The following is a 21,467-nucleotide window of genomic DNA, read 5'->3' on the forward strand; positions in this document are numbered from 1 at the left end:
AAAAATTCACTATTATGTTTTTTGTGATCTATTTTTTTATTATGTTTTTTTGGCCTGCGACTAATTTTGGCTTAATGACTTTGGTCCATATGTCAAAACGTTTGGACCTCCCGGTGCTAGGGTTAAAAGGGAGCTGTTCCTTTCTAATGTTGCCATGTGCTTTTTCACAAGGAGGAATTGCTGTAATTTGGTTAGCCTTAGAAAACCTTTTCACAGTTGGTATTAGGTAAGGTAAGGTAAGGTAAGTTTATTTATTGGACTGAAATTTGGACTGAAAACGCAACTAATCATGCCTAGATGGCACAGTCAAAGGCCACTCTAAACAAATAAGTTTTTAATCTTGATTTAAAGCAACTTAGGGCTTAGGCGCTTTTACAGTTTTCTGGGAGTTTATTCCAGATTAGTGGAGCATAAGAACTAAAAGCTGCTTCTCCATGTTTGGTTCTGGTTCTGGGTACGCAGAGTAGAGCCAGAAGACCTGAGAGGTCTGGTTGGTTGATACACTGACAACAAGTCTGTAATGTATTTTGGTGCTAAGCCATTCAGTGATTTATAGACTAACAGAAGTATTTTAAAGTCTATTCTCTGAGCTACAGGGAGCCAGTGTAGGGACTTTAGAACCAGGGTGATGTGCTCCACTTTCTTAGTTCTAGTGAGGACGCGGGCAGCAGCGTTCTGGATCAACTGCAGCTGTCTGATCCCCTTTTTAGGCAGACCTGTGAAGACACCGTTGCAGTAATCAATTCTACTAAAGATGAACGCATGAATTAGTTTTTCAAGGTCCTGCTGAGACATTAATCCTTTAATCCTGGAGATGTTCTTTAGGTGATAGAAGGCCGACCTTGTTACTGTCTTTATGTGCCTCTGAAGGTTCAGGTCTGAGTCCATCACTACACCCAGGTTTCTAGACTGACTGGTGGTTTCTAGCTGTATTAACTGAAGCTGTGTGCTAACTTTTAAACGCTCTTCCTTTGGTCCAAAGATTATTATTTCAGTTTTGTTTTGATTCAGCTGAAGAAAATTTAGGCCCATCCATGCATTGATTTCTTCTAAGCATTTACCCAGCGCTTGAATGTGTTCATAGTCACCTGGTGACATCGTAACGTATAGCTGTGTGTCGTCTGCATAGTTATGATAACTTACGTTGTTGTTTATTAAAATCTGAGTTAGGGGGAGCATGTAGATATTGAATAGGAGGGGCCCTAAGATGGACCCTTGGGGAACGCCACATGTGATTTTTGTGGTCTCTGATGTAAAGTTACCTACTGACACGAAAAAGTCCCTGTCCTTCAAGTAGGATTTAAACCAGTTGAGTGCTGGACCAGAAAGGCCGACCCAGTTTTCCAGGTGCTCTAATAAAATGGAGTGATCAACAGTGTCGAATGCTGCACTAAGGTCCAATAATACCAGCACTGTGGTTCTTCCACAGTCTGCATTTATACGGATGTCATTGAACACCTTGACAAGAGCAGTCTCTGTACTGTGGTGAGCAGGAAGCCTGACTGGAAGACATCGAAGCGGTTGGTCGTTGTTAGGAAGTTGTTTAACTGCTGAAACACAACTTTTTCAATAATCTTACTGATGAAGGGGAGGTTTGATATAGGCCTGTACTTCTGTAGTAACAGCTTGTCCAAGTTGCTCTTTTTCAATAGAGGTTTGATAATTGCTGTTTTCAGGGCCTGGAGGAAAACACCTGACAAAAGGGACGTGTTTATTATTTGTGTTAAATCAGATGTTATTACAGGCAAAGCTTTCTTAAGGAAAGCTGTGGGTAAAAGATTGAGACAGCAGGAAGAAGAGCTTAGTTGCTATACGATTTCTTCTAAGATTTTGTTGTTTATTTGGTGAAATTGGGAAATTGTGTCAAAATCAGTTCTAGTTGGAGACAACATTGGTCCTGGAGTTGATGTGGATGTGCTGACTGTCTCTCTGATCTTTTGGGTTTTTTTCAGTAAAGAATTTAGCAAATTCATTGCAGGCCCTGGTAGAGTGGAGTTCAGATGCTACAGTTACAGGAGGGTTTGTTAACCTGTCGACTGTGGCAAATAATGTACGAGCATTGTTAATGTTTTTGCAGATGATCTCAGAAAAGAAAGATTCCCTTGCATTTTTCAGTTATAGGTTATATCTGTATAGTCTCTCTTTATAGATAATATAATGAACCTGGAGTCCAGTCTTTCTCCACCTGCGTTCAGCTTTTTGACACTCATTTTTTTCACTTCTGACTGGTGGAGCACTTTTCCATGGAGACAATTTCTTCCCAGAAATGACTTTCACTTTAATTGGAGAAATTGAATTAATGATGTCTGAGATTTTAGAATGAAAGTTATCTACCAGCTCATCTACAGTGTTACAGGGCAAAGTGGAGGTAGAAGAGTAAATCTGGTTAAAGGTTTCAGCAGCATCGTCCTTAAAGATGCGTTTTCTTATAATGTCTCTTTGGCAAACTGAGTCATTGCAGATGATGCTTTCAAAAATAATAGAAAAGTGGTCAGATAGGGCAACATCAGTTACAGACACATTGGAAATGTTTAGACCCTTAGTAATGATCAAGTCCAAAATATGTCCCTGTTTGCTGTTTAATATGTTGAGTCAAACCAACATTTCTAAGAGTGTCACATAGATCTATTGTACTTCTGTCTTCAGGATTGTCCATGTGAATGTTGAAGTCTCCCACAATAATTAAACAGTCATAATCAACACAGATCACAGATAAAAGCTCATTAAAATCACTGATAAAGTTTGTTTTGGACTTAGGAGGCCTGTAAATATTCAAGAACATGGTTCGGACCGGGCTCTTTACCTGGAGACCCAAATATTCAAAAGAGTCAAGAAATACTTTTTTTACACTCTAATAAATCTTTAAACAAAGTGGCCCCCCCCTCCACCTTTTCTTTGCTGTCTGCTCTCACAAAGAAAACTGTAGTTTGGAGGCGTCGACTCTATCATAATGGGAGCTTCGTTAAATTCATGAAACCATGTTTCTGTTAAAAACATGACATCAAGATTGTGGTCGGTAATGAAGTCATTGATTAAAAATGATTTTCCTGACAGACATTTAATGTTCAATAAAGCCAGTTTATATGACTTAGTTGCTGATATTAACTCTGTGTCTGGTTGTACCTGACAGTTTATGGCTTTTGTTGATTTGAAGGAGATAGATTAGGAGGTGGTGGGGCTCTGCAGGTTCCAGAAGATGTTGGTTTAGTAGCAGGGCCTCGGCCACAGGGGGTGTTGAATGGAGAAGATTTCAGAACCATTTGGGTCCCGATCTTAAGAGCTCCTTTCTTATTATCAGAATCCAGTAAAGCAAAAAGCGGGCTCAGTGGGGAGATGGGAGAGTTCTGTACGGTCTGGGTCGGGGTCTGGGGTGAGGGGGGTTTACCGGGGTTGTCAGTCTGGGTCTGGGTTTTGGGGAAGGGGGGTATTACGGCGGGGTCCACTTCTCCTGTGGATTTTGACGGGGAGACCTTTTGATATGTCCTCTCTTTCTCAGCCAACTGGCTGATTGTTTCTGCTGGAGCTGTTGGAGGCAGCGTTATCATTGTTGTTGATACTCCATGTTCTCTGCTGAAGGTCGAAGCTGCTGGCGGATTATTTACTGAATAAAGAGATTAGATGTGAGACGTCTGGCTCCTGGCTTGTTTGGTTGTCTGATAGTTTTCAGTTCATTGATGCAATGGGCCTTTAAAACTAAACATAGAGCACTGTGGGCTGTCTCAGAGCAGCTAATGAAACTTGGCTCATGTGTCAATAAACATTACAAAATATTGCACTTCCTCTCTTAGACTGCTGCAGAATGGGGAACTTACAACATTTTTTAAATATGTTTAGTGTTGTTAGATTCTTCATCTAAAACAAGATCACAACTTTAGTTTTGTTTCTGTTTTATTCCGTTTGAAACAACAGAAATTAGACTTTTATGAAAGTCTGGAAGAAAATGTGATTAGAAATAAATGGCGGGATGAATTACGGGTGGGGGTGTTGCTGTGAAGTTCTATTTCGCCATAAAGTCTTCCATAAAGAGGAAATAGCAAACATATCTGGAGCAGAAGAGTGCCTCATAGCTTGAAGTAGACAGGAGATGGCCTTGCTAGCATTAACTCTGTTTTTGGTACTTCAGTTTGAAGGTAAACATTTCTATTGTTTCTGATGTTTCATTTAAAGACCTCTTTGAACATTGTTTTAGCTGTAGAAATACACCAGTTAGAAAAAAAAAGGATATAAGTTAGGCAACTCGTGGGCGCTGGTAGAAAAGAGATGGTTTCATTATTATTTCCTTTCTCATAGAGAACCAAAACATCTTCTAAAAGTGAATTATAATGATAGATTTGTTTTCTGTTCTCACAATTTTTACAGTTGGTATCCTTGATTTCTATTTGTGAATTGTGTGCTTAATGCAAAACTGTTCAGGGTTTTTTATCTTCTGTCTGCAGGAAGCAGTGGAGGACACCAGTATCTCTATCACAGAGCCGGAGAGGATGTTGTTTTGCCTTGTGCCAGTGAGTCACCTTCCTACATGTGCTCCATTGTTTCCTGGATTTACCACAGAGGTGGAGGCAGAGAGGCTGAAGACAAGGTTCAAGATGGAAAAGTGAAAGATGACTCACCTCAGTCTACCAGGTTGAGTGTGGACAATAAGTGCTCTCTGGTCATCAGGAACATCACTGATGAGGATGCTGGACATTACACATGTCGGCCTGGATCCGGAGGTCCGTTGGATGGATTTGTGTATCTCAGTATTTTGACCAGTGAGTATGTTAAATGAATGGACATGGTGGCACTTGGTGGCACAAATTGTTATGTCAAGAACACTTATGGAGGAGCTGTTTCTTTAATCAGGAAGTTTTACGGTCTTTTTCTCAGAAGTCTGAATCTCTCTGACTGACCCTTACTTTGAAGGAACCCCACAGTGTCCACCTGGAGACAAGATTTAAAATGTATATATCTGCTTTCAACTCAAATCAAAAATACTTTGTTAATCCCAAGAGGAAATGAAATGTGGTTATTGATCCAAAACTCTTCAGAGACTTGTAGATGCTGATGGCTGTGGGCAGGAAGGATCTCCTGTAACGGTCTGTGTAGCAGCAGATCTGAAGAAGCCTCTGACTGAAGCCATCGTAATATTCTTCATTTTATGAAGAATCCTTTTTCACACAATCCAGAGGTTCTAGAGCAGTCTCCAGAACAGAACCATCCTTCATTATCAGCTTGTTGAGCTTCTTCAGGCCAGTGGCAATGATGCCGCTGCCCCCACAGATGATGGCAGAAGAGATTGCGCTCTCCACACCAGACTTAACACATAAAAGATCTGCAGAATCTTGATGCCAACAGCAGATCTAGGCTTCTCAAAGAACTACACACTGCTTGTAGACAACTTCATTATTGTGTCTTTTACAGTATGCCCCTTCTACACCCCCACTTCTTCTTCCATGATGGAAATAATTTCATGAAAAGAGAAAAGTTAGACACTACACCCTTTTAATTAAACCATCTTACATCGTAATATACCCATAGAACAATTATAAAGTCAGTTTCTACAAATAAGATTTTTCTCTCTGATATAATTTTTTCTAGTTTGTTTTTTTCCTTCTAGTCTCGACTTCTTCACCAAACGCCGATCCAGCACATTATGGAAATGTTACATTGCAGTGTACTCTGTGGAGATACAATGAACTGGGTCCCTGTCCAGAGAACAGCCTCCTCTGGGTGGATGAAGCAGGAAGTAAGCTGCTTGGTGAAGATGTTTGGTACAGGTTTGAAAGACACACCGGATGTGTTTCTTTTCTCACTGTGAAGCTTCAGAGCAGCAGCAACAAAAGATACAGCTGCCAGTTTGTTGAGGAAAACAGAGTGAAGATAGAAGCTCGCTATCCTTCTGTCTTTACAGGTATGGTGCTGTTCACCAATCATCTGATGGAAGTGTACATAAAAGGTTTTAGAATTTGTACTTTCAATAGTCTGCATTTTTAACAAACAGCTCCGATTACATTGAACCAAATTATAATTAATTAACTAATTTTTAATTTACTTATAGGTATTAACTTAAAAAAAAGAGGTCCAACGAGATGCAACAACTGTGGATGTTTATGTTGTATAGAATATATTTTTATTTATTGATCCATTCTCTCATTGAGATTAAAATCTCTTTTTCAAGAGACTTGATACCTTGACCAAATAAATGTGTTGTGTAATATGTTCATTGTATTGACCACATATACTCTCCTACAGATCCAGACCATAACAACAGTTTAATCATTGTTGGACCAGTGATTGGAGGGATGGTGCTGCTGGTCATCATTGTTGTTCTCATCAAATTCAAGAGAAGAACCAGAGTCACAAAGGATCAGGAATACAACACAGGTTAAATATTTATTTATAGAACGTTCAACATAGTAAAGCCAATGGTAGGTTAAAATTAAATAAACAGACAGACAATCAATTTGCGAACCTTAATTGAAAACTTAATTTCCTGCAAGAAGAGGACAAATGGCTTTAAATAGGAACCTTGTTTAACCCAAGGCTGGACAGCTTTACATTTAACTTTCTAGTGACTTTGGTCAGATGTTAACATGTCAGATTAAACTGGTTGACTTGAAATCAAAAGTTTAAAAGCAAATGTTTCCTAATGGCAAGATACTTTGAAATCACCAATGGAGAGTGGTGGTTGGATGAAATTTGTTTTCATTATATTTAGATTTAACTCAGACTGTTATATCTGCTGACCAATGAATAGAGAGGAGATATGGAGGCATCACAGAGTGCCACTCCTCTTACTATGGGTCTTGTGTTGACTGGTTTCAGTGGCTCTTATCTCATCTTTAAATATAAAAGTAGTAACAAGCATTTATCTTTTTGCCACCTTCCCTGCTTCCTGGGTTTTCAAAAATGTGCAAAAGCATTTTTCTTAATAGACTTGGAAGAACTTAATCATTGAATTGATAATTAATTTTGGTTTAAAACTGACATCCTCCCTAATAGCAGTAATGAACCTGGTTGAAAATATCTATTGAGCACTGGACCACAAAGAGTTTAATGTGGGAACATTTAACTATATGGTATCTGAGGGAAAAGAAACTTATGGCTGACTAAAAGAAGTTGAATCTGAGGGTGTATTCACACTTGCCACTTTTGGTCCGCATTAGACAAACTAGAGTTTGTTTCCCCCCTTGGTCCGGACCTTTTGCACAGGTGTGAATACATTCAAGCGAACCCTGGTCCGGACCAAGACCCACTTTTTGCGGTGGCCTCGGTCCGCTTCGAAATGGACTCTGGTGCAGTTCGCTTATGGTCTGAATACAAACCGGCCCCGATCCGAACCAACTACTAAAAGCGTACGTCTCTTTGGACATAACAAGCCACCGTAGCCGGTAGCAAAGGTGTGTGTTGTAAGGTAATCATACATGATAAGCTGTGTGTTGCTTAGCAACGCCACTGGCTTGTTGTGGGACACGTAGAGAACGTCGGCGTTCAGCACGCGTTCTCCGACGGGGTTCCAACATTATAAATGGAAAGTCTGTGTTGAATGAGCTGCTCTTCAGCCTCACAATAATATTGCAGCTGTAATAACAGCATAAATATGCAGAACAGAGGAGCAGCTCGTCTACAGATGTTTTCCTAAATGTCCGGGTCTGTGCTCTGTCCCGCCCCGTCATTTCTATCCAATGGGAACAATGATCGGGTGGCATGGCTTTGTTTACAAATAATAGTTCACTTGTAAAAAGTACAATGTGAAAACAAACTGCACCAAATGAAAAAAATAAAGTTCGCTTTTGGTCCGGACCAAACAAGTGGACCAAAGGACTTTCCTGGTATGAATACACCCTGAGTTACTGAAGATCACTTATGTGGTACCTGCAAGTTCTGTTCTTGGTCCCAAATTATTTATATTAAAACGTAATGTGTGGAGGTAATCAAAATCCTTAGAACACCTTTTGAACGCAGAGGAGAAGGAAATAAATGGTTAACTCCAATGTTTCAAAATTATAACTTAATTTAAGCCAAACCAAGTTTATAATGAACAAAAGTCTATTGTAAACATGAATATGGGGTATAGAGTTCTGAAATATTTATTGACCAGTTCTTAAAATGTATACCTGTTTTTCCAGATGTTGTAAATCCAACTCGTCAGATCCATCAATATGTAAGTTTTTTTAACTTTATTTTTGACATTTTTCATTTCAGTTGTTCTGTTGTTGATTTGCTGCTGGGTTTGAAAGTATTGTCGCGTTGATGACCATTGACCGTTGTCAGACAGCTGGCCTCAGATTTGACCTTAACATAATTTGATATATAGAGGAGTTCATGACTAACTCTATGAATCTAAAGTTCTAGGTCCTGTGGCTGCAAAACAAGACCAATTGATATTTTTTCTTTCTTCAACTTGCTGGTATGTCCACTCCTGAGAAGATTGGCAGCTGTCTTGAATGATAGCAGCTAAGTCTGCTACTTATCCTCTTTATACATAAAGAAGCAACAGGATGTAACAACTTCTACACTTCGACATAGAGCTTGTTAAGCAAATGACGCATACTTGTTTTATACAAGAATGTTTCAAGGTCTGGGGCCCCTGGCTCTGTCGGGCCTTGGCTTGAGGGTTGATGTGCCCCAGGGTCTCAGGTCTCTGGGTCCATGGCTGGATCTGCTCCAGCGTAGATAGCGGCTGGCGAGGTCTGTGGGCTCGTCACTGCAGCTCCCTGGGACTTCTGCATTGTGGCTGCTGGGTGGTTCCCCTGGGCCTGTCCCAGCAGTGGTCCACCTGGGGTTCCCGTGCTCTGGGGGGCCTTAGGATGTCTGTGGCTCAGATCTCCTCTGTGTCTGTCTTGGTCCAGGGGGGCAGGTCTCTAGCTCCTCACACTTGCTATTGCATGTTTTTATGGTGAAACTTGTATACACAAGTGTGTTCACACTTACACCCACATGTGTTTGGATTCAGGGGTTAACAGACAAACAGATGTTCTATATTGAGCTGCAGTTACCACCAAATTCATCTTGCATTCATTAGTACCATGCACTTTTTGATAACATTGTCATATAGACGTTTCTGCAGGTGTAGAAGCGGTCTAAGGTGTCATCTTGTATTCTCTCATCCTCCTTTCTCTCCTCTATTCTTTTCTCTTCTCCCTTTTTGCTTTCATGATTCTTTTTTTTTTTTTTCCTTTTTGTTTCCGTCGCAGTGTCCATTGCAATTGAAATGATCCCAAAGCAGTTTCCAACAAAGTTTATATATATATATATATATATATATATATATATATATATATATATATGTATAATGGAAATTCTGAGTGCTACTCTGCCAGACAGGACACGTAAAAAAAAAAAGATATGATTCATACTGTTTGTCTTGTAAAGTGCCTTGAGATGGCATTTCTTGTAATTTGCCACTCTTTAAATTAAACTAAATTCAATTTAATTCAGTTTATTTATATAATTCAGTTTATTTATTTATATATATATATATATTATATATCATACATTCCAATTAATCCTAACCATTGAACAGTGCAGTCAGTTTCAGTTATTTATTCAAACTGGATAGAAACAATTTCTATCTAAGGAAACCCAGCAGATTGAATAGATTCAGAGACTTGTTGCATTCACTCCTCCTGGATGAGCATGTAGAGACAGTGGACAGTCACTGGTGTTAACTTTGCAGCAATCCCTCATACTGAGCATGCATGTAGCGACAGTGGAGAGGAAAAACTCCCTTTTAACAGGAAGAAACCTCCAGCAGAACCAGGCTCAGTATGAGCGGCCATCTGCCACGACCGACTGGGGGTTTGAGAGAACAGAGCAGAGACACAAAGAGAACAAAGAAGCACTGATCTAGGAGTACTTTCTATGGGAAGGGAAAGTAAATGTTAATGGATGTAGCTCCTTTAGTCGTTTCACCTAGAAAGAAAGAACAGATAAACTCTGAGCCAGTTTTAGAGGTTAGGGTCTGAAAGAGAGCACAGAGTTAGTTACAGTAAAAGCTCAGTCAATTGCGATGTCTAGGAGAGAGAAAGGGTTAAACACTCAAAGACAGAGCCATGTGGGTCATTGGTAGAAGGTGAGCATTAAGTTGTTGCCAGCAGAAGCTTGGATGATGCCCCTCTCCAGGAAGGTGTCACAGGTAGACACAGAGTCAGGGCAGGTGTAGCTTCTAGGAAGAGAAAAGAGAGAGCAAAGTAAACCTGCAGTCTGAGAACAAAGTGCTCTGTTAGGAACATATGGAACAATCAGATCTCTGATGTATGATGGAGCTAGATCATTAAGGGCTTTATATGTGAGGAGGAGAAGTTTAAATTCTATTCTGGATTTAACGAAGAGCCAATGAAGGGAAGCTAAAGTAGGAGAAATATGATCTATCTTTTTAATTTTCATCAGAACTCTTGCTGCAGAATTTGAATCAGCTGAAGGCTTTTAACTGCATTTTGTGGACATCCTGATAGTAAAGAATTACAATAGTCCAGCCTTGAAGTAACAAATGCATGGACTAGTTTTTCAGCGTCACTCCTGGACAGAATATTTCTAATTTTGGCAATGTTCTGGAGGTTAAAGAAGGAAATCATAGAAACCTGGTTAATATGGAATTTAAATGACATGTCCTGGTCAAAAATAACACCAAGGTTTATTACTTTATTATCGGAGGTCAATTTAATGCCATCCAGGTTAAGTGATTGACTAAGCAGTTTCTTTTTTAAAGACTCCGGTCCAAAGACGACAACTTCTGTCTTGTCTGAATTTAGAAGCAAAACATTTAAAGTCATCCAAGTTTTTATGTCTTCAAGACATGCTTGTAGTCTATCTAACTGGTTGGGCTCATCAGGATGTATGGATAAGTAAAGCTGAGTATCATCAGCGTAACAGTGAAAATGTATCCTATGCTGCCTGATAATGGAAGCATATATATAATAAAGATAATTGGCCCAAGCACTGAACCCTGTGGTACTCCACAAGTACCAAACTGGAGTTTGAAGAGGATTTGTCATTTACATGAACAAACTGGAATCTGTCAGACAAATAAGATTTAAACCAGCCTAGCGCTGTTCCCCTGATCCCTACAGCATATTTTAGGCTTTCGAAGAGAATATTGTGATCAACTGTATCAAATGCAGCACTGAGATCTAACAGGACAAATAGAGACAGAAGTCCAATCATCAACAACAAACTACAGAGAACTAAAATTCACCTAAATATATTGAAATATGTTATTATTTGCGTATTCTGTTGGATCAAATGCAGCACTGAGATCTAACAGAACCAGAACAGACACAAGTCCATTATCTGAGGCCATAAGAATATCATTAGTGACTTTCAGCAGAGCTGTTTCAGTGCTCTGATGAGCTCTGAAGCCTGACTGAAACTCTTCAAACAGGTAATTGCTGTGTAAATGCTCACACATTTGATTAGCAACTATTTTCTCAAGCAGAGGTTTCTTAAGTAAAGGTTTAATTACAGCTACCTTAAAAGCCTGTGGTACATATCCATTTACTAAAGATAGATTAATCATATCTAAAATGGGGCTGGTAATCAGAGGGAACACTTCCTTAAGTAATTTGGTCGGGATTGGGTCTAACATACAAGTTGAAGGTTTAGATGAAGCTAATATTTCTGATAACTCAGGAAGCTCCACAGGATCAAAACAGTCCAAACACAGATCAGGTTCTACAGTTACTTCCAATGTTGTCTCACTTGCTGAGGATGAAGTAATCATCTTCGGGAGTATGTCAAAGATTTTATTTTTAATGGAATCAATTTTATTTAAGAAGAATCCCATAAAGTCATGGCTGCTAAGAGCTAAGTGAATGGATGGCTCAACAGAGCTATGACTCTGTGTAAGTTTAGCAACTGTACTAAAGAGAACCTAGGATTATTCTTGTTCTCTTCTATTAATGATGAGAAATAAGCTGTTCTAGCTTGGTGAAGTGTCTTTTTATACAACAGTAGGCTATTTTTCAGATTAAGTAGGAATCCTCTAGGTGTGTAGAGCGCCATTTTCTCTCCAATTTTCTAACATTGTGCTTTAAAGTATGCAGCTCTGAATTAAACCAGGGAGCTAGCCTCAGAATAATAACCTTCTTTTTCAATGGGGCTGCATTGTCTAATGCATCATGCAATGATGAAGAAACACTATGAACAAGAGAATCAATTTGTGAAGGGGAAGAAACAGAATTATTGCCCTCCACTGTGCTTTTCAGTGATAATGAGGAAATTAAAAGTGGAACAGATTCTTTAAAGGTTGTTACAGCATTGTCTGATAATGATCTACAATAATGAAATCTTCTTTCAGGTGTGGAGTACTCTGTTAAATTAAACTCAAAGGTTATTAAAAAATGGTCAGACAGGACAAGGTTATGAGACAATATTGTTATGTCTTTACACTCAATGCCATATGTCAGCACAAGGTCCAGAGAATGAAGACAAATGTGGGTAGGTTTGTTAATGTTTTGAGCAAAGCCAATTGAGTCTAAGATAGCATTAAATGATATATTTAGGCTATCACTTTCAGCGTCTACATGAATGTTAAAGTCCCCCACTATAATAACCTTATCTTGAATTATTTGAATTAATAAAATTGCACACACATGTCATGAACATGTAAGCATGCAGCAGATATTATTAAATATGAATTATTATATACATGTTTTTCTACAGGATGAGCCACATGCTAATCAGACCTACGCTACTATTAAGCATCATAATCCAAACGCCCTTCATAAGAAAAGGGTAAGTAATTACTATAAATGTCAGATCATGTTTGTCTTGCTGTACCCTTGTGGGACACCAACAGTCTGGTCCCATCTTTCAATAATGAACATTATTTGATTCAACAGAAAAATAATAAGGATTATGCATATTAATATGCAATTAATAAAGAAACCTCATTAACCAAATAACTTGATGAAGATTCAGCACATGATTTTAATATGTTAGTGTCTTTGTTAACAATCTGAATCATATGAAACCCATGGTTTGTATCATGCGGCTCAAAGAGGAGGAAGAGGTGGTGACTTATTCTGCTGTTAGGACCAACATGAAGACAGAGGCAGACATCAATCCCTGCGGTCTCTACAGCTTTATCGACAAGCCAGAATAAAGAATATTATTAAACAGATGTCTAAAACAGGAAGGGAAAAGGAAATTTAATTTTAGTGGGATTTAAAACAACCCTCTCAGTCCTCAATTCTACACTTGGCAACACAACAAAGGAGTCCTCTCTGGACTTCAAACAGAGCTCTTAGCTTAACCAGTTGCTTCATCTCACTTTGTATCAAATACAGCAGTATTTGATACAGTGGTGTCCAAATGTTTTGCCAAGTGGGACAGACTTGTCAAGTTGAAACTACTTGCGGGCCACACAAATGTATAATTTCTTGAAAAGTACCATTTTACTGTAGATTGTTTTTAAGCTTCCCCTGCTCAGAAGTAAACTGTACACGCAATATTTTAATAAAAGAAGCACAGTAGTCTGATTTTTGTAGAAAAGAGATCTTTGTGGACATTCTCACATAACCCTGCGTGTTTATTTTGTAATATTATATGTTTCCATTGACACAGATGTCAGTTTACAGTGTTCTCTGTGGAGATACTTAAACAGCCCCTCCTTGTACAGCGAAGAGCATCCTCTGGGTGAATGAGACTGGATGTTTTTATGTTGTGCTTGAAACATTAAATGAATACCATCCTGGGTTTTTTGTCCCCTCTGATTAAAAAAGCACATTATGAAATTATGATAACAGTATTGGTTGCATCTGTTTGTGATTGCGGTTTTAATCATTACACAGTCTGCCTGTAGAAATACCCAGTTTTTGTTTGTTTCCTATTTCTTACCCATAATGGAGATGAGTTATCACTGTGACAGCTTCCCTGTTACATTTATTCACAGAAAATCAATTGTTGAATTTGCTCTGAAAATATAGAAATACTTGCAACATAAAGCCTGCATTAAAATGTGTGTCCTTTGAACTGGGGAAATCTTCAGCATCTAATTTTAACATAGTCTAAGCACTCATGTAAGACAATCAACTTAGTTACAAACCGAAAAGGTCTTAGTCATCATGATATATTATGTGCTTGGGTTGGCCATGTTATCTGCCCGTAGACTGAAGATTTATAAACACTGAGGCCATGTGCAGCGGAGCCGAAGACGGTATCCGCACAGAAATGTTTGACGGTAAAGATTGTCAAAATGAGGTGAGATCCTTCCATATATCCATGCAGAAATTAATTAAACCCTCATAATTAGATCAATGAAATATACAGCAGTAAATGTTCACATTTTAAAGCTATGAAGTCTGGGGGGCCCATTTGGTGTATGTTTTTATTCTTCTTTCTTTTGCAGAAGTGTATCACTATGATTGAGTTTAACAACAATCACATATGATGAAATGAGAGCCTAATCTTTAGAGTAACAAATAAATAATGATCATATTATATGGATAAGATGCCATGAAACAGTAAAATGAGTATATCTTTGCACTCTGGAACTGAGGACTGAAGAGGCCTGTATGGAGTCACACATTAACTGTGACTCTTATCTTTTTCAGAAAACTACAAGTATAATAAAAAAAAATGTAAGATGATTTTCTGTTTTTCTACAATTATGACATGTAATGAAGAGGGGTAATGTTAATCAATCGTGAAAATGAAGTGATGTTTTTTTTTAGCTGTAACAGGTTTGAGAACAAAAAGCAGAGAAATATTGTTAGAGAGTTTGAGGCTGAGCAGATAAAGAGGGAAGGGGCAGAGGAATGTCATAATGTGAGGTTGAACAGAATCAGAGTGCAGAAGAACACTTGGCAGCAGCATAATGGATTTGAGAATCTTCAGGCTTTAATAACAAAAATAGATAACTTACAAGAATCGTCCAAAGGTTCAAACAAGGACATGGAACAGGAATCAACAGGGAAGTAAACAGGAGGACCGAGCGAGGAACATTGAAAATAACCAAACATATATACTGAGGGAGAAAGGAGTGAGAACCAATGAAAATGGGTGACAGGTAATCAGATGAAACATGAAACAGGTGTGGAACCGGATTGCAGGGGGACTGAGGGAAGGTGACTGATTACACTAACGAGGCCGGGTTGCTGAAGGGAAAATTAACAAGGGAAACAGAGCAAAAGGAAACTAGACTAAATAACAAACCCTGATCTAAAGGGAAACAAAAACAAACACATAAACACAACCCCAAAATGGCAAAGCATGACAAGGAGAGCCAGCTTCACGGGAACTGGGCATGGATGGAAGGTCAGCGAGCACGCTCAAGTCATAACGAGCATGGGAGCAAGAAACGAGAAGCCAGGTGCACGCTGTTTTTGGTCAGTCTGAAGTTCGAGAAACAGGCATGACATAGGGAGCCAGCTGTGGGCTGTTTATGACTCTGTCTACGGAAGCTGGGAGACAGCACCGAAAAGTCACGGTGACCACGTAACTCAAAGATGGGAAAGCTTGCCCGGCAAATGGGGATGAGCAGTGAGGCTATCTGCAAAATAAAAACTGTGCCAAAGAAAGAAACGGGGTTGTTTCTTGCAGAAGACCAGCAAACAAGATCGGACGGAGAAAGAAGCTACAGATGAATCAGAAGATCGGAGACGCGGCCCCGCTGACAAATTCTGCATTATAAAGAGGATCAACCCGTGTGCCCTGAGAAGAGCTGCAACTCTAAATTGAGAATCTGAATTTCATCTGTTGCATTTTTACCAAGACAACTGAAGTGAACTTGGTCAGTGAACAACTGATTGCTCTAAGTTTCAGGCTACTGGAAGTCCTGAACCAACCTCAATTACACCTCAAAGGTTTCCTTCAACTATTCAGCCTCTGGAAGCTACCGACCTTTGAAACATATGCCGAAAAAGTTTCAGTTTTTAAAAGTTTTTTATTTTTTTCCAACTTGACCATCGAAACCCCGAGCATCAGCGCCTGTTCACTTAGAGGAAGAGAACTGAAGATTTGCCTTTCACCCAAGAAAACAATCACTAGTTGCCTATAAATCATTCCATTTGTATCCATGGTGAGCCTCCATCTCCAAAGCCTCTTCAGCCTTACCAGTTTCAGCATAAGGGAAAGATAGGTTAGGTTGATTGATTTATTTCTATTATTCAAGTTATAAAGTTTTGCTGATGTTTAAGCTGTTACTGACACATGCAAAAGCATTACTAATTAAAGAAAGCATATAAAATTGTAGATTTATTGTGGACAGTCAATTATTTGAGTCACCTTATTTTTGGGTTTTTCGTTGGTGGTAAAAAGTCTTGATGCCTAGTTCCAAATGATTTTAGGAGGTTTTTATAGGTTGCCTTAAGCCAAACTTGTGAAAACAATGCCCTTGGGGCTCATGCCAAGCCACTAAAATCAACCTAACCCATATACCAATTGCAAGTTGTAAAATAGGGAATGAGCAGCCGTTAACAGAAGTGACTGTCGAGGAATGGATGACTGCTGTGGGCTACTCGGTCGTCCAGACCACCAGTTGAAGAAGGGCGAGACTTATGGAAAAGATAGGCTGTTAGAGGTTAGGCGTGTCATTTCCCAACACCAGCTTAAACAGATTTTCCAGTAAACATGCTTAGTAAGATCTTTCAGGTTTAGGGAAGTCCGGACCCGTTGGATGGAGAGCTGGATTGAGCAATCACCTTAGATATAGGGAAATAGGAGGGAGGGGTTAGCTCATTGGACAATGAAAAGATGAAATCACCTGAAGCTGTAGGAGCCGCACTAGGTGTTACTAGGTGTAATACATATGCCACGCCTGTGAGTGGCACGGGAACGCTGCCACAGAAGTAAAGTGTAGAAAGGAAGAGCAGTAACTTGTACCTTCTCCTGGTGGCCCTCCTTGTTTAACTGCGCCAAGGAATTAAACACCTGTAGCAAAAGTGGTTTTCTGTCCAGAGTTTGTGCTCAAAGCTGCAGTACAGGAGCAACAGATGTTGGTGTAAAATCCATAATTATTGAGTATTTGCCGAAATACAACCACAACGCCGGCATTGTTGTCGGCTGACTAGAACATGAGAGTTAAAGGAAAGGAGAAGCAAACCACCCAGTTTGGTAAGGTAAGTTTATTTATATAGCGCTTTTCAGTAACAACACATTCAAAGCGCTGTACATGAGGAAGAACAATTACAATACATTCACAAAGAAAATAAACAGAAAAACAAATCAAATGACACTTATAATCCTTGGGAATAATAATCCTTCCAAGTTTACTGGTAGAAATTGATTCCAAGCCACTCTTAATAATAAAGCATCTTATGCTAAAAGAAGATGATAATATTGATAGTCTCATCATTCCACTGAATTCTAACTAGGGAAGCTGAGTCACTGGTACAAAACAGCTTTAATCCACATTTTCAGGTGCTAATAATATATTGCTTTTACTAGTACTGAAGTTGAACTAAGTAATAACAGTCCATTGTAGTCTAATTAAGAAAGCTGGGTCATTGGTGTAAGTAGCTAAAGTCCAAATTACTAATAATTGGTTTTTGCTGGTAATCCTTCTGATAAAACTAAAAATCAATGAAAAAGTAATGAAATACTAATAATAATTGGCTTTTGCTGGTAATCCTTTTGAGAAATCTGAAAATCTTTGAAAAGTAATGAAATCACACATTTAGTGTGCTGCCCATTTAGGTAAAGTAAGATAGGAGGGAAGAAAATCCTATTTCAGACTCTATAAGAATAGAGTCTGAAGTAGTACAAAAAGCCTCAGCAGGGGTAAGCAGCACACACATAAGTAAAGATTTATCAACATGCTAGAATCTTGAGGGTGAGAATATATAAGCCTGAGTTAGATAGACAACAAGCATGTCTTGAAGATATAAAAACTTGGATGACTTTAAATTTTTTGCTTCTAAATTCAGAAAAGACAGAAGTTGTCATCTTTGGATTGGAGTCTTTAAAAAAGAAACTGTTTAGTCAATCACTTAACCTGGATGGCATTAAATTGACCTCCGATAATAAAGTGACCTTTGTGTTATTTTTGACCAGGACACGTCATTTAAGTCCCATATTAAACAGGTTTCTAGGATTTCCTTCTTTCATCTCCGGAACATTGCCAAAATTAGAAATATCCTATCCAGCAGTGACACTGAAAAACTAGTCCATGCATTTGTTACTTCAAGGCTGAACTATTGTAATTCTTTACTATCAGGATGTCCACAAAATGCAGTTAAAAGCCTTCAGCTGATTCAAATTCTGCAGCAAGAGTTCTGATGAAAATTAAAAAGAGAGATCATATTTCTCCTATTTTAGCTTCCCTTCATTGGCTCCCTGTTAAATCCAGAATAGAATTTAAAATTCTCCTCCTCACATATAAAGCCCTTAATGATCTAGCTCCATCATACATCAGAGATCTGATTGTTCCATATGTTCCTAACAGAGCACTTCGTTCTCAGACTGCAGGTTTACTGGTGGTTCCTAGAGTCTCTAGAAGTAGAATGGGAGGCAGATCCTTTAGTTATCAGGCTCCTCTCCTGTGGAACCAGCTCCAAGTTTTAGTCCGTGAGGCAGACACCCTGTCTACTTTTAAGGCTAGGCTTAAAACTTTCCTTTTTGATAAAGCTTATAGTTAGAGTCATGCTGCTATAGGCTTAGGCTGCTGGAGGACATAATGACATAATGACCACTTTCACCCTCTTCGCTACATTCTCACACTACTCTCCACTTTTGCATTATTTGCTGTTATTTCAGCTTTTAACTTTGTTCTCTCTTTTCTCTTCCTAGAAGCTACACCTGGCCTGGTTCTATGTCTACCTGTGACACCTTTCTGGAGAGGGGCATCGTCCGAGCTTCTGCTGGCAACAACTTAATGCTCACCCTCTACCGATGACCCACATAGCCCTGTCTTTGAGTGTTTAACCCTTTCTCTCTCCTAGACATGGCTACTGACTGAGCTTTTACTGTAACAAACTCTATGTGCTCTCTTTCAGCCTCTAACCTTGAAAACTGGCTCAGAGTTTATCTGTTCTTTCTTTCTAGGTGAAACGACTAAAGGAGCTACATCCATTAACATTTACTTTCCCTTCCCATAGAAAGTACTCCTGGATCAGTGCTTCTTTGTTCTCTTTGTGTCTCTGCTCTGTTCTCTCAAACCCCCAGTCGGTCGTGGCAGATGGCCGCTCACACTGAGCCTGGTTCTGCTGGAGGTTTCTTCCTGTTAAAAGGGAGTTTTTCCTCTCCACTGTCGCTACATGCATGCTCAGTATGAGGGATTGCTGCAAAGTTAACACCAGTGACTGTCCACTGTCTCTACATACTCATCCAGGAGGAGGGAATGCTGCAAATCACTGACTGGATGCAATGTGCTGGGTTTCTTTAGATAGAAAAACTTGTTATCCAATTTGAATAAAAAGCTAACTCTGACTGCACTGTTCAATTGTTAGGATTAATTGGAATGTATGTACATGACTTTTGTGAAGTGCCTTGAGACGACGTGTTGTGAATTGGCGCTATATAAATAAAACTGAATTTAATTGAGTGTGTTTGCAAGAATTAGACCGTCAACACTGATAGAAGTGCCATTGTCCTTGAGAAGAGAAGTGGAAGTTTTATCAATCGGCCGCATAGTCCTATCAGCACACAGCTGGTAGGGGAGTGCTGGGGAAGAGTGTCGTGTTTTTATAACATCCAGGAGATATTTTGTCGAAAGCCAATTAGCAGAAGTTGCCAAGGCCACATTGGGGCGCCAGATTTAGAAAAACAATAAATGTTGTGTTTCAGGCAGTTGTGAATTTCCAACCACCTTAAGAGTTTTACTGGTACGTCTCAACTGCGAGTCCAAATAGCCAGATTTCTGGTACTTTCCACAGATCTTGAGCGTACAAGTTCTCCAAGATTATATCCTTTAACCTCTGAGTCCAACTGCTGCCAGGCAGCGATTCTGTTCAAGAATCGTGTCCAGCTTATGATTCTGCTCTCTTAATATTTCAGTCTGAGTGTTGATTGCACTACAGATTCCATCCAACATTGTAGGCAGCTTTGGGATGCTTTTAACAGCCGCCCACGTTTTGGGAATCACTCGATAAGCCAGGTAACCACCAACTCCAAAAAGCAGAAATCCTGTTATCAAAAGTCCAAATATGAACACATTTGCTATGTCCTCTACCGACATCGTAGTCAGGCACACAATCTTCCACTGCTGCCAAGAATCCATTGTATATCCAGAGAAGAACGTCCCGTCTGGACAAAAGGGTCTCCTTTACCCTGTCTTCCCGTTGAAAAAATATTTGATCAATTACGTTGAGAGACCAGGTGACCAAATCCATAATTTACAAGTTTGGAGGATATGCACAGCGAGGCTCTGAGAAAAATACAGACAAAAAGCAGAAGCAGGGATCAGCAGGGAGGGAGAGAAAACGTGTGGTTCTTCCACCGAGAGCAAGAGAAAAGAGAAACGTTTGTAGCCACTTAAGCTGTTAGTGCTGTCCACAAGGAGCCGCCATGGGTAGGTGGCTTTAAACCTTCCCACTATAGAAGCAGGTAGTTGTTTCGCAGCCACTTTGTGTAGACAGGGCCCCTCTATCCGTCCCAGAAGTTTCGCGGATTGTTATTGTCCTAAACCCGGCTTCATGTGGACAGGGTCTGAATCATTGATCATTACAGGTCAAATGTTTTAAAAGTGTGTTTTTGTGCTGCTGCCTGTTTTGGCCAGGATACTCTTCCCAAAGACACCTTTGATACGGTCATCCGTATCAAAGGATGAGATCAGGTCCAGCAGAAGTAGGATGGTACATTTGCACATTTAGTGTTATTGTCAAAATCTGACAGCTGAGTTTGATGTATTTGGCAAAAGCACATATCTTTGTTTGTACTACAGAGCTAAATGTTGCATGTCTTTAGTCATTACATAACAAAAAGTAAAAAATTGAACAAAATTGTGAAATCAAAAGAGAATAAAAATAAGATGAAACACTACGTTTAAAAAAAACTCACCAAAGTGTATCAACAATAATAATCAAAATCTTTTTTTCATATTTCTGTTTTTAACCAGTGTGATGTCATTCAAGTTGAGGGAAGTGGTGGGTGTTTCCTGAGAAATGAGGAAAAGATCAACATTTCAAGATCTGTAGCAGAGCAAATGTGCACAATATTTAAAGGCTCATACAACGACAGAAAATGAGGGTACTGGAGTTAATTCTAGTCTTTATTCTTCACTCTAAAGGTAAGAAAAAGTTTTCCATTGGGTTATTAGTTAATTTTCAACTATAGAGATGATTGGATTTGAAGTAATTGAGGCATATGGCAGGCATATAAGTCAGGTTTAACAGATTTAAAGATCATCTGCTCAGCAAAAACACAGCTAAACAGTCGAAGGATATCTGAAAAGGGTTTTAGGTAATTTACCATAATCTATGAAGAATATATTAGGCCCAGTTTGACTAAATCAGGTGTTTTATTTTTTATGCTTGTCTATTTCATACCCAATATGCCAAATTTTATTTTTCAGAAAACGAGTAAATGTTTCATAAATGTCAAACTGTTGT

The 21,467-nt window shown here is 39.2% G+C and overlaps 1 protein-coding gene across 1 annotated transcript; it reads left to right on the top strand.

Annotated features, from left to right (window-relative positions):
* Nucleotides 1-3,989: 3,989 nt before the first annotated feature.
* Nucleotides 3,990-13,675, top strand: LOC124882279. The gene is made up of 7 exons (XM_047388574.1): nucleotides 3,990-4,130; nucleotides 4,437-4,751; nucleotides 5,597-5,890; nucleotides 6,232-6,363; nucleotides 8,109-8,143; nucleotides 12,643-12,714; nucleotides 12,974-13,675. Exons 1-7 carry the CDS (start codon nucleotides 4,085-4,087, stop codon nucleotides 13,082-13,084), a joined length of 1,005 nt encoding a protein of 334 aa, XP_047244530.1. The 5' UTR covers nucleotides 3,990-4,084; the 3' UTR covers nucleotides 13,085-13,675.
* Nucleotides 13,676-21,467: the final 7,792 nt, after the last annotated feature.

The sequence above is a fragment of the Girardinichthys multiradiatus genome, chromosome 15 (genome assembly GCF_021462225.1).
Source record: "Girardinichthys multiradiatus isolate DD_20200921_A chromosome 15, DD_fGirMul_XY1, whole genome shotgun sequence".
Lineage (NCBI taxonomy): Eukaryota > Metazoa > Chordata > Actinopteri > Cyprinodontiformes > Goodeidae > Girardinichthys > Girardinichthys multiradiatus.

Coding starts and splice junctions, on each gene's coding strand:
- LOC124882279 (XM_047388574.1), top strand. CDS start 4,085: ATGGCCTTGCTAGCATTAACTCTGTTTTTGGTACTTCAGTTTGAAG. Junction 4,131..4,436: donor TTTGGTACTTCAGTTTGAAG/GTAAACATTTCT, acceptor TTCTGTCTGCAG/GAAGCAGTGGAGGACACCAG. Junction 8,144..12,642: donor CTCGTCAGATCCATCAATAT/GTAAGTTTTTTT, acceptor GTTTTTCTACAG/GATGAGCCACATGCTAATCA.